The following is a 13,866-nucleotide window of genomic DNA, read 5'->3' as shown; positions in this document are numbered from 1 at the left end:
CGTTCAAAGTTAAAGTTAACCTTTTATTTGTTTGATGCTTGCAGTCATGTACTTTACTGCAAAATATACGTCCCCGTTTTCTTTATTCAAATTACTATCTTCGTTCACAGACTTATTATGACTCTGTAAACTTCTAAGAAATGCTCCCAGATGCCCTTGGGCCAGGTACACAATTAAAATAAAATAAATACAAATGACAGAACATCGATTTGTGGCAGAGGGTAGTACTATTTGCCCGAATGTCTGCTTGTCCTTCATCTATTTCTATCGACAGTGAGGCTGTATCAACTATACAGTTCTGATAATATCGGGACGCCGTGGCAGCCACTTACAAAATCAGAATGCTCCCGGTGTTGTGATGGTCTGCGACGTCACGCATTGTGCTGGTGACAGCCATTACGCCTTGCGCATGCGCGCCCGCTATTTGTGCTGAAGATCATTCCTAACATCCGGGTTCGCCATCGGGTGCCGGCTTTTTTTTTCCATTCATCAGGAAGGGGGAGTGGGCGACGAAAAAAACAACATGGCGGCGTCTTCTGTTACTGCTGGCAGAGCTGCTTCCTTCTCTTCCCCTGCTTCCACCCGCTTGAACTCGAACCATGCCAGCAGCCCGATGGAGATCCATATCGGCCACCAGGGCGGAGGGGAGGATGATGACGGGCAGAATTTATGGTAATAAAATTGCTTTCCCTCTTGTATTAAATCCTATAAAATGCCCTCCGCCCTAAACCCGTCACATTAACATTTTTTTTCTCAAAAGGGGTGTTTTTTTGTAATCTTTATTTGGGACCTGAGAATAAACTATTAACGGTCTGACGCGCGCGTGCGTTGACTACAATGATTTTGACACAGTGACAGTACGCGCTCGCGCCCGCGCGGTACTCCAGGTTGTGTCTGATAGTTGTTGTCAAGCGTCCTGCTATAGTGTGGGGATTCTGTGCTCTGCTGCTTATCAATTGGTGCGCGAGACCTTCCAGTCGCGCGCGCTCCCCAGCTGACACCTGCCTTAGCGGGCGTGCCCGTGGAAGGGGCGGAAGCAGCGACTTTTTATTGGTTGGGGTTTATTATAAGCCGTGGGAGCGCGCACTCCAATCTGTGTGTGGCAGTGGCCCCGCAAAAAAAAAAAACAAACAGAAGTACTGTCTCTAAAATTAAGTGGTATTGTCTGGTTGAGTTACACAGTTCTCCGGGATTGTCTGGTTGAGTTACACAGTTCTCCAGGGTGTGCAGTTGTCTTGCAAACAGTTAAATTGATATGGCAAGACTCACCCCCCCAAATATATTATTCCTCCTGGGCCAGTAATGTTGGCAAGTTTTTTACAAACAGCCGAAGCTCTTTGATGAATAATGTTTGCAGTCCCTGAGAAGCAGGTGAAAATGTATCTTGCTATTACAGAGTATCAGATTTTTAAAAAGAATCCCGTCTCTGTGCATGTACTAAATGTTCTCTCAAGTGTGGGCAATATTGCGACAGTGGAGTCTCATTCATATTTTGTTTGTCTTCTTTGTGATGCAGATATAAGTTGTGTGACCTTTTATCCTTTATTCCACCTCGCATGTTAAGTAAATTTGCAGTTTGCCGCCGACCTCTTTCTTGAAATAAGTGGGTGTGATGAATTTCCTGCTTTGATTTTCTAAACCTTTTTAATAGTTTGTTCAAAACGTGGCCATTTAGTCATTTGTTTTATTTATTTATTTTTTAAACAAATGTTTTCCATGGTTTGACAAACCTTTTTAAAATTCAATTCATTTTCACACGAATGATATTTAAAAATACAATCAATTAAACAGAAAGTGAGAAAATTGCTATAAGTGGACTCAAAAATGCCAAAACTGGGCTGCTAGTGATCTACTAACAAATCAATCAAATTATCATTTTCATTCAAGCACTGGTTAAGCTTTGATGGTTTTCTTTCACATCCACTAATCGCTTCAACAAGTCCTCCAAAAAGTAGGTCAAAGCAATTGTTAATTTCCGATTAATCAAATAACACTTGCCACCAATTTTCAGCGCTTAGGGACTGCCTTTCATTTATGAAGCGTCCCATATGCTTAGTTCTTCCCGCGCGTAGGGCTTTGCACAAAGTGTAAGATGTTTCATTGTTTCGTCTGCAAGTTTTTCTGATGTCAGCATAATTAGGCCATAGGCTAAGTGTCTCCTTGGTTTTAAACAGGTTAAGGCGAAATTTCATATACAGTAATCTGCAGTGCTGATCCGGAAATGTTTCCAGATATCTTTAGGTCTTGTTCAAAGTTTTTGCTTTGCAAGGTACTAGTTGCATGATCTTATGACTAGCTCTCTGTTTGCCTGTCGCAAACGAATCTTGTTGCCAGAGCTTTTTCTTGGTTGGGTTGGTCTGGCGGGTATCAATGTCAATATCAAGGTCTTGAAGAATTTCTTTACACCAGATTACCCACACGGACAGCATACATTGTTTGCCTCCGCTGTCAGGATTATGCAAAACTTTGAATTGTGGTAGGACATTTCCCATTGTCATTTTACGGAAGAGTGTGATCATATTCCAACAAATCCTTGCATTTATATACCATAGATTTAGTTTATAGCGGATACAGGCTGTTTGTGTTCCCTTAGGCAGACACAGTACTTTTGTCCAAAAGGTGTTTTCTAAGTGGACCATAAGGTATAGGAGCAGCCCAACGCTCACTCTGCACCATGGATCATCGCAGGGACGGCTTTTTGATTGTAAAAGGCAATTAGTGATTTTAAAGAAACCTTGCCGTATTTCTTGTTTAATACGGAAGCTTGGATTGCTAATTGCCAGCACTTGTTTTTAGCACTTTCCACCCAGGGTGCGTCGTTCAGACTTGAGCTGATTTCCATACCCAGGGATCTAGTGTATAACGTTGTCTTTAAAGTCTCCTTATCCAACTTCCATTCAAACTTTGTACTCATGCAAGCTTTAGATTTCCTCACGTCTTGTAGGTATAGTACTTCACATTTGTTTGTATTGATGCACAAGCCATTATTGTTAACATAGGCCTCCAAAGCGTACAGCTTTCGTTGAAGGCCTGTTGGTGTGACATCAAGAAGCATCAAGTCATCCGCATAGAATACCCAACTTATATGATCGAAGCCAGGGGACAACCTTTTTTGACACCACAAAACATTTTAATTGCGGTTGAGAGGGTTCCATTTCTGTCAAGTATGATCCTGACTTCGGTGTTTGTATGCAATTCCTTGATCAGTAGTAGACTTAATGGACAGTTCAATTTGGTCCAAAGTAATTCACGGTCTATACTGTCAAATGCATGGGATAGGTCTATGAAAGCAAGGTAAACACCTGTTCTTATTGCTTCCATTTTCATCAAGTTTATTAAAAACGAGTTCAATCCACACCCCACGCCCTTGACAAACCCTTTTTGCCTACAGTCAACGTGTTGGCTAAGGTTGATCCAGTCTAGTAGCTTTTGCTTCAAGTGAGTCGCATAGATTTTTCCTAGTACATCTAAAAGAGAAATTGGACGGTACTCCTTTTGGGTTTGCCCTGTTACCCTTTTTAAATAGCGGCACATTCACCGCACTTTTCCAGGACTTTGGAGTTGCACACTCTGATGTAATCTTCAATAAGAGTACTGAACAAAAGTTGGCCCATTGTTCTGGATACATTTTTAAGCGTGACGTTTGTGAGACCATCGGGTCCTGGAGCCCGCAAAGAACTTATATTTTTGAAGTTTCTTAGAATATCGTCCTTATCAAATTTAAGATCCCACCAATCTAATTTTGGAAGCACCGAGTCTTTACTGTTACTTTTTTGCTATTTAATTTAGTATAATGGGCCACCAAATCATTTCGGAAACCATATTGCCCTGGACTGCTTGTTGCGAACCACTTTCTTCATTGATCAGCCTCCAGAATTCACATGAGTTCTTATTGGTTAGTTTAGACATAATTACCTCAGCATCATGTTGTTTGAGCATGTATTTATGTGAAATCAGCCAATTTCTATATTTGTTTTATCATTTTATTTTTTGTCAAGAACAAGTTTTTGTTCTTGGACATTTCCTGATGTCTGAACGCATTTGACGTTTTCTTTTGAAGAATCTGCATGTCAAAATAATGCTCAGCTTTAAACACATAGTTTCACAACCCCTGCTTTACTTCCACAAATTGGTTAGTAGGTGTTGGTATTCATTTGACTCCTGTTCCTCACAATAAGCCTTTGATCTTGTTTACATCATTATCATTTAACCGTAAGCGAATCGTGTTGGATTCTTCTGTCACGTTATGTTTCCATGTTTGGTTGATGTCTTCTTCTAGGGCAATGAAGGATACTTTCACCATGTCATGATCACTCTGTGCGTTTGAAGTTACCTGTAAAGCAACAGCACGTTGAGCCATTATGTCAGACACAAAGAAGTAATCTATGATAGATTCTTGGCCGGCTCTTTTCCATGTGGACTGAGCAGGAACGACCCCCTTTGTGTTTCCATTTAACTTGGTCAAGTTTCGGGAATCCATTTCATTGCACCATAAAGCAGGCATCCTGGACATGCCGTTTTTCCCAATGGCATTCCTTTGTTTATATTTTATTAAGTTGATGTTCAAGCCTCCAAACACGATCATAATGGGAGCCGATACCTTTCCGTTGATGTTGTCTATTAATTCGGTGACTTGGATCATTGAAGACAGTTGTGCCAGCCGCATTATGGTGCCAATAAATGTTGATAATATGAACGCACTCTTTTTCTTTGTTGCATTTCCCATTTGTTCGAACGATCGTTAGTTTAATGTATGTGGCAATGTTTCTTGAACTTATGATTCGGTAGCCAGAGCTTTTTCTTTCAAATGTCAGAAGAACGGCGACGGGGCATCCCGTTTTGTGTTTTTATCGCCCGGTTGATGGCAATCTCAAACTCGTCGGATATAGGCGGATCAGCAGCCATTTATATAGTGGCAGTTACACCTAGCATTGAGGCTTGTCTGGAGTGAGTAAGAACGGAGGTTATAGAAGGAACATGTGGCCTAAAGCGTGGGAATTTGGGTAGATCTGATAGATTGGGTGAACATGCTCAATGTTTCGAGAAGATTTGTGTAAAATCGGATGACAATGGTGAGGCACGAGTAGTTGGCGTTTTCGCCCAGTCTATGTACTTGGTAAGGTACACACGGGTATATTGTTGCGTGATGCACTCGATGTGCTTAGGCGTGCCGTAGACTTAGATTATTTTTTTAAGCGATTGAACATATGTGGCTTGCATACGTTATCTTGGAACCAAAAAGAACGTTAAAGCTTGAGATGGACATCATAACTGATGTACTATTTTAACTGGCCACACAAGTGAATGGTGAGCACAGGCACGTAGGTGGATTGTACAATGTTGTGTTTTGCAATTGTCTTTGTGTGACACTTTATATTTCACTAGTTAGTGAGAAAAGAAACCACCACTTTGCCCTGTGTGTAATGTTGTGTGGCAAACTATGTGAACACAATTGTGCCCTTGGGATGTCCATCACTCGTGTAGTGCTGAATCGATTATCCCAAATTGGTTTGTTGACCTTCCGAAAAAGCGAATCCTATTTTGTATTATTTACATATCAAAACTAGATGCCACCTTCACATTTATCGGTCACGTAGGCTGTACAAAGCATCTCATTCAACCCTTGAGATGTTTACAGTTCTTCTAGAATGACATGCATGTTAGTGCTTGTGATGAATTGGTAATTTTTGTTGCAACCATCCATCACATTTTTATATAAAATTGTGCCAGATTATTCCCGCATTTGAGCACAGGAAGTGAACATTTTGAGGCCGTATGTTAGCTATTTCCAAATGTACTGGTCTTCAGTTATGAAGGGCTGAGTCATACAGCACGACTCACTACTTACTGACCTATCCTACCAGCTAATTTACATGTAAACTTCTTGGCATCCGGTGTGGGCAGAGCTGGTGGGATATCACTATCCTTCTGATTTTGTCCACTGGGTTCATCCTGTATCAAAGCCCCTCCCGTTGATTGCTTTGTTCTAGTCCATGTTCCCCATCCCCCAACTGACTACGCCTTGGAAAGAAAGGTCTGGTATATGACTGTTCTTTTGAGGACAAGAGAATAATGGGGTCTCTCGTCAAACGTGGGCCTGTAATGAATCCCTGTAAGACTTCAGTGGTGCTCTCTGAATCAGTTCTTTAAACTTCAGGAACATTCCTACTTGATGTCTTCCCGCGGTGCTCTGAAACTTTATTAAATCTGAGGGTGTAGAATTTGGTAAAAACTTAAATGTGCAATTAATCACACAATCGGGGATTAGCACAAGATTTGAAGGGGGAAGGGTGTGTTGTAATTTTTGAGGTCACAGATTTTACTGTTGTCTTTCAAATGTATACTTTTGGAAGACTAACATGATAAATGATTACATTTACTTAACAAGATAAGTGGTGCACCATGTATAAGTGCTTAAACTGATAACCAGAAATAACTCTTAAAATATATACGTCTTTTGATGTGTAGCTTGGGTATTCACAGGGACTGAGTTGACTGAAGTAGTAGTCACATGGAGGATACGGCTCTTCAGATGAGGTGCCTATCGGGAATGTACACACCTGAGTCTCATGAATAACACTTCCCTTTTCCAAGCTTATCATTTATACATTCTATCCACTCCCCTCTCCCCCGCACCCCCTGTAAATCCTGCAGTGTACTGCTGACAGCCAGCTGGTATGAGAAATTATGTTTCACTTTGATAGCATTTTGCATCACGGTTACCCTTTGACTACGCTTAAGGACACTTTGGGGAAATATTATTAAAATTGGTATTCTTATTGATCCTGATTCGGAAGGCTGGTGTAGCAATGTGTGCCCAGCCAGGGCAGCATTGGTGAATTTTGTTTTCCTCGGAATGTACGTACTTGAAGCAGTCTTCATTTAACAACGTCTTTCCATGGTCATTTTATACTGTCATTTTATTTGTTTTCAAAGCACATCGGCAACATTTATTGGTTTGAGCTGGAGGTTTTCGGTGTGTTTGTTTGATTAGGAAATGCTTTTGGTGTTAAATACGAAGGTTTGTTTTGCTTAGTCTCTTATCTGTGATAGTCAATTGTTTTAGTGTCAGTAGAGCAGGTAAGGAATAACTGGGAATGCAGGTTGACCTTTACTTTAAATCTTCTCTCTACATTTGCCCCCTTCCAAGGTAGAGTACTCGCAGGTAGACAGCGTGAAAATCTACCAGAGCGTCTTTTGGATTTTATACTTGAAATGGAACAGTAGCAGCCCTTCCCAGCAGAACTCCGTTTTTAAGTACTTCTCACCAATTCTGCTATATAGGTAGGTAGGCACAGCACACTAATTACTCAGGGGAGCATCCATACCCTGTTCAAGGGACAATGGCAATTTTAAACAGCATGGTGGATGCATATTTTCGTGTACCATACGCTAGGACTACTATTCTTGTGACATTCCCTAAACTTATCAGCAAATCTACTGTTGTGTCACAGTACCAACATGTGTGTACCATTTCAGAATAACACATTGGGAAAAACAGTGATGCGTATTGTCAAGGCATCCAATTCCTTTTATCTATTTCCTTGGATGTTGTCGCCGGGAAGGAACGGAACGGGACTGGAGAATGACGCAGAGCAGTGTTTGGTTAATAGATAAAAATGAAATGGGTGCTGCCAGGCATGCTCGGAAACGCACATTGTGCATGATCCCTGCCCAAACCACTGGTCCTCTTTCTCTTTCCTGAACCCAGCCTTTTACAGTGTTTGGCCCAGGCTTACTGAGGTCCCATACACCAGACCAGATTTTCTCCACAAGAAAAAGCTCTTCTTTCAAAATATAAGGATATTATGAATCCTCGCTTTGAGGAAGGTGATGCTGCCAGCTCCTGTGCCACCTCCACTGCATCTGTAGACACCAGTACTACCCCAGACACCTCCAGTATTAACACCCCAGCGCCTTAATGCCAAGCTTGTTCTTACGATAGCAGCATATCCGTTGATGAATTCTACCTATTTCAACTAATTCCAGGCGTAGGTCCTGCCAGGAGCTTTATTGCCAGATTTGTAATACACGTTTCCAGGTTTTACTTTCAGTCACGTCCTGTTTTTACTAACATATCCTAAGGAAGTATTTACAACCTAAAGTAGAACGGTCCACACAGCAAGGTAAGACCCCCACAGAAACCACTCGGCTTTCTCTCTTCAGTAGCGCAATTGCTTCTCCCTCTCAACTGCTCCCACAGGAGCGCTGAGCCCGAGCCCCTTTCTATTCTATGTTCCATATTTCATCATTCTAATTACTACAACACACTACACATCCCCCCTCCGCTAAAACATTCTTAAAACACAATGAAATGACGAACATCTCTACAAAAAGAAATTGTAACATTCCTATATTATCTAAAAAATGCTTTATTTGTATGCACTGCATAAGTGGCTGCACCACTGATGCAGATACTCAGGAGCGGCCATCTCATCATCCCATTAGTGATCACTCTACCAACTAAAGCAACCAACCAGCCCCTCAAACTATAAGCCACCACAAAAAGAAAATGGAAAGCCTACAAAGCAAGCAACCTAATGGAACAACTTGGACTCGCATAACGAACGGCAACCAAACGGGACAAGGCAGACCTAGACGGATAAACAGAGCTACTACATAAATGGATCGCTCATAACAATCAACAGCATCTCCCTGGAAAAACAGTTTCACTCCTTCAAGAAAAAGAGCAATGGCAAAATGGTTCACCCCACCATAAGCACCATGAACAAGAAGCTGGTACTAGAATGGAGGAAAGAATATGACCAAGGTAAGAAATCTCGGTTCCAGAGGCAACTTCAAAAGATACTATGATGACAATCACCAAAGCGACCAACACACAACAAGAAATGTTCAACATCCTAAATGAAATCCTCACACAAGGAACACCCTTAGAATACTACATCTAGAATACTACAGAAATCTCTTGAACCTGTCGCTCGCAACAGGAACTGTACTGCGAGACTTCAAATCAGTGTATATTAAACGACTCCTTAAGAACACAAGTAGCGACGTGGAAGACCTCTCCAACTACAGATCTATTTCAAATATCCCTTACAAGCAAAACTCCTAGAAACCTATATATACAAACTAACTCAAGAACACATAGAAAAACACCAGTTGCGGGACCAAGCACACGTGGGATTCAGGCCTGTGAGAGGAATAGAAATGGCACTCATATCCATCTGTGATGAGCTAAAGACAAACTCCAACACAACCTCCGCCCTGATTGTACTTGACCTTTCCGCAGCATTCGACACAATAAGCCATGACACCCTCATCGAGAGATTAGAAGAAATGGGTATAACGGCCCTAGCACTAATCTGGATAAAATCCATTCCTAGCTAACAGAACAGGGACTGTGTGGATAAAGCCCTGCAAATCAGCTCCACGAGTGTACGACTGCAGAGTACCACACGGATCCTCCCAATCACCACTGTACTTCAACATCTACCAGGCTCCGCTAATCAAGTTCTTCAAAAAATACAATCTTGCGTGCTACAGCTACGCAGACACCCAAATGCTCTACAAAATCAAAGCTGCACAAGAAAATGCAACTTTAGGAGAACGTCTCAAAGAAATCCACACCTGGATGAACGCCAACAACCTAATTATAAAGGCAGGAAAGACTGACGTGATGATCTCCAAAAACCAAGAGAACACCTATATCCCGTGGCTGACAGAACTGGGAACGGTGCCTACACCATCAAAAGTAGCCAAAAATCTGGCAGTCCTACTGGGCAAGGCACTAACATTAGAACCCCAAGTAAACACAATAAAGGAAATGCTTCTTCCTCCTACACTCAACAAAGAGTCCTACCATTCCTGTCCTTCACCCACAAAACACTGACAATTGTCGCCCTCATGTCAAGAATCTACTATGCCAACAGCCTCTACCTCGGAATGCCAACGCAGCAGCCAGACTTCTCAAATTATCCAAAAGAGACCACATCACACCAGCGCTGAAAATACTACACTGGCTTCCAATCAAACAACGTATCCCATTCAAAACAATGTGCATAACACACCGAGCAATTAGCGGCCAGGGAGCAGAATTCCTACAAAAGAAAATAACCATCTACAAGCCGATGCGACTCCTCGGGGTCAAGCAACGGAATCCGTCTGGAACCAAAACCATACTCCAGGAAAAAACTTGGGGGCTCCTCTCCCAACTGACGGCAAAAACCTGGAACAACCTCCCGAAAGAAATAAGAAACACAAAAGACCACCTAAAATTCAGACTGCTGAACCTGGCTCTTCAAGACCTGGGAACCAGACAAAGACAACTGAAACAATAAAACCAAAAATGCAAGGAGAGCTACTTAAGAACAAATCCATGACTGAACAGGAAACACAGAGGACCAGCAGGGAAGGGGACCACCCACAAGAACTAATAGGACAATACAAGCCTGAACAGACCACGAGCGACAATCCAATCAGGACCTAACAATACCTAACGGGGCTGACACAGACAACAGGCACAACTAACACCAAACCCACTACCCAGCACCCCCCCCGACCCCCACCAGACAGGACACTCTAACCTCATGTGTAAACCGCCAACCCCACGCAACCTTGCATCCACTATTCAACAATTGCCTCACGCCTACAAGATGGCCATCTTCAAACCAACCTCACCATATAAGCTTCCAGCTAGCTAGTAAGAGTCCACTTGTATTACTCTAAGAAACATGCACCTAAACTAGTAAGTAGAAGATAGACTCCACTAGACTAACATACACAAATTACTGGAGATGGACTTAAATCTCCCACGACTAACCCGACGCACACAACCAAAATCACCTTGAGACATGGTTATGGTGATTGCCTTGCGTCAAATCTGGACATGGTGGTGATGACTGAACTGCGTCGCATCCAGAAAAACAGGTAAAATATTGCAGTTTTTAGGTAGGGAGATAGATATATATCACTGGTATATTATAGTAGTGAAACTAGGTCTTTAGCTGTTAAGCTGAATGAGATAGGCAAAATAGAATGAGGTGCGTTTTTGGAATACCGGTCAGTGAAAAAGGAAAGAAAGGAAATCAGTTTTGACAAGAATAGTTTTACTCTACACTAGAGTATTCAGGCTAGGCCACCAAAAAGGGACACAGAAAGCTCCAGGGTTGATTCGCGATTTCAAACCTAGTTCCCCAGCGCCCACCCTGGCAGAACCAGTCTGATCACTCGAAATAGGATTAATAGTTTGGGATTTCACAAGACAAAATTACCAAAGAGATGTCGCTAGCCCTAGAAATCAATGACCGGGTGGCAAGAATGATTCTGACAGCATTACAAGTTATCAGGGTAAGAATGGGATGACTTGGGGAGTGGGATGAGGACCACGTTAAGATAGGCTATGGGTTTAGGTGGGGTGGCAATTGATACTCAGTTTACTTTAGTTAGGATTTTGGACAGTCAGCGTTCTCGTCACCACACAGATCTGGTCTAACAAAGGACAGCCGGACAAAATCAGCGGTACGGGCAGGGACTGGATACCAAAGGATGGTTATGGTCACCGGTTAGCACTTCTGGACTGGCAATTCTGGTTACTGGATCCTACAGGTTAGCAGGTAGCTGGATGGCAGGATTGCAGAAAACAGGGATTGGCAGCAGCATGCAGTGGGTGGGATCAGGATGCTTCCCAAAACACCACAGCTTTTCCCTTTTTTTTTTTTATTTAAGAATTTTAGTGGTTTTCAGATTTGAGGCCTTACTGGGAATGGGACCAGCAATGCCTGGGTTTGGCAGTAGACCCTGGAGCAGGATCAGCAATGTTTTGGCCTTGTAGTTGGAGTCTGGATCTGGGAGATGACGGGTACAGGAACGCAGCACAGGAAATCGGGAAGAGTCTGTCAGAGTCTTGTCAGGGACCCTTATTTATAATGCCTAGTGACATCATCAAAGTATAGGCTGAACAGGGTTAACTAAGCATGCCCAGCAACTACTTGGATTGGGCAGGGATGCTAGTCTCCGCCTTGCTCTCAACTGGTTGGATTTCCAAGGAAATTATGTCAGGTTTATGAGGTGAGTTTTACAATGTCCAAAAACTCCCACATTTTCTTTACTTAAAATCCGATTTTGCCAAAAACATACTTTTACACCATTACAATTTCTTGTCAAATTATACACACAGGTTACATATTATGTGCAGCACATATCAGTCCAATCCTCCATCTGTGCGACCTTGTTTCACCCTTCTACCAGTTTTTCGTGCTTTTCAATGTGATTTATATTATTCCACATTCTAGAACCTTGTACATGGGTGTGGATTATCATGAGAGATGTATGTACAAAAGTTCACATTTGCAACATGGATGCTTTTTTTGTAATCTGTCATATTTTGTAACTTCTGTTACCCACGCAGCAATGAAACCTATGATGTCTTAAAAGAAAGGCCATAAAATTACTTCTAAACGGTGAAATATTTACTTTTTCCCAAAGTCCTGCTGCAGAGATAATTCTTTAAAGTTTATTTATAAAATAGTCCTTAGAAACAAATGGCAGTCTCTTTGTTCCTTGGTCCATTTCTTTTTCTTTAACTTCAACTGCTGCAAACTGTCATTTCCTTCAGCACAGTGGGGGTTTCTCAGCTTAATTGAAATTTTTATTGTCCCTTCACACTTCACAGGTAGTGTCCCAGGTCTTCTATTGTCCCAGCCAGGAGTACAGACGAATGTCTGACGAGTGTGTGAACTTTCTTTGTCACTGGCCCAAAGTTTTTCAAGCCGGCAATTATCACTTTCGTGTCATGGAAGTTTATGGTGGGCCTCTCTTCCTAGGGGGAAGTCTCAGGGCTGGCACTTGAATAACTGTAATTTTATTTATTTATTTATTTTAGGTTTGTTTTGTTCGGAAGCTTGCAAACTCAGCCCGTGTGTCTTAATCTTTATTTTCTTATTTTGAGTCTTGAATAAAAAATCCCCTGTGTTTGTGTATTATCACCAGCTACAAACCCCTTCACGTTGCTGGGTAATAGCAGGCTTTCCTTCAACAGTTAACTTTTTAAATAGGCCATTTTTATTTTTTTTCAGTCAGCAAAGCCCATTTTAACACGTGTTGAAGAAAACTGCTAGCATTTCTTCCTTTAAATTCTTTCTAATATGGTTTACACAACAGTCGGACAAGGCAAAGGTCTCCATAAAATTGACATGTCTACATACAGCTGTTCCTTTTCAAACTGTGATTTTTTTTTTGACACTTTTTAGCCAAAGTTGAGCGCTTTTCTGTGTTTGATGCAGTACAGCTTTTGTTGGTTTTCAGGTTTTGGCTGACACAGCTTGTCATTCTGGAATAAGGCTTGTTTTTGCTGAGGGACAGTGGGGATATGCATGGGCATGGCAGGGCCTTATTAATCAGTGGTTGGAGGAAGAACAGATGGAAATGGTGTCAGAGCAGCATTTTTAAAGGTGAAAAAGGGTTTCTTTTCAATGGATATTTTGGCTTTTGCCACAAAAGTGCTGCCTTATCACTTGATTCCATTTCTAGGTTTCAGAACACACTGGCATACTTTTTCAGTGTGTCCCCTTGTTCCATCTTGCCTGAAGTGGGCTTGTCAGGACGGTGCAGCCATCTTTTTGTTGCTGCCAAAATGCAGTTTTGAGGTCCTGGTGCGCACAGGAGCCAGCACAGCCAGGTTGTTTCTGCGTAAATGCAGCTTAGTGATGTGGGGCAATGCCGTTGAGTGGGTCAATATATCCCACACAGGTATTCACTGCAGAGGATTTTATAACTAGAAGTATTCTGGGATTGAAAGACTGAAACTTGGGCAGACCGAAAATAGCAGCGTTTTGAAAACTGGGACCTTCTGAACTTGTTAATAGTGAATCGGGAGTAAAAAGTGATATCCTGTACATAATAGGAAAT

At 42.0% G+C, this 13,866-nt stretch overlaps 1 protein-coding gene across 1 annotated transcript in view; it reads left to right on the top strand.

Moving 5' to 3' along the window:
- Positions 1-330: 330 nt before the first annotated feature.
- Positions 331-13,866, top strand: part of DYNC1LI1 (dynein cytoplasmic 1 light intermediate chain 1) — a 1,016,060-nt gene continuing 1,002,524 nt past the window's right edge. The window contains exon 1 of the mRNA XM_069648812.1: positions 331-672. Within this exon, the coding sequence (XP_069504913.1) occupies positions 524-672 (149 nt within the window). The 5' untranslated portion in view covers positions 331-523. The remainder of the gene's footprint in view (positions 673-13,866) is intronic.

The sequence above is a fragment of the Ambystoma mexicanum genome, chromosome 2q, assembly GCF_040938575.1.
Source record: "Ambystoma mexicanum isolate Mex_15411 chromosome 2q, UKY_AmexF1_1, whole genome shotgun sequence".
In the NCBI taxonomy this organism is placed as follows: domain Eukaryota; kingdom Metazoa; phylum Chordata; class Amphibia; order Caudata; family Ambystomatidae; genus Ambystoma; species Ambystoma mexicanum.
This window is presented reverse-complemented; position numbering and strand designations above follow the sequence as displayed.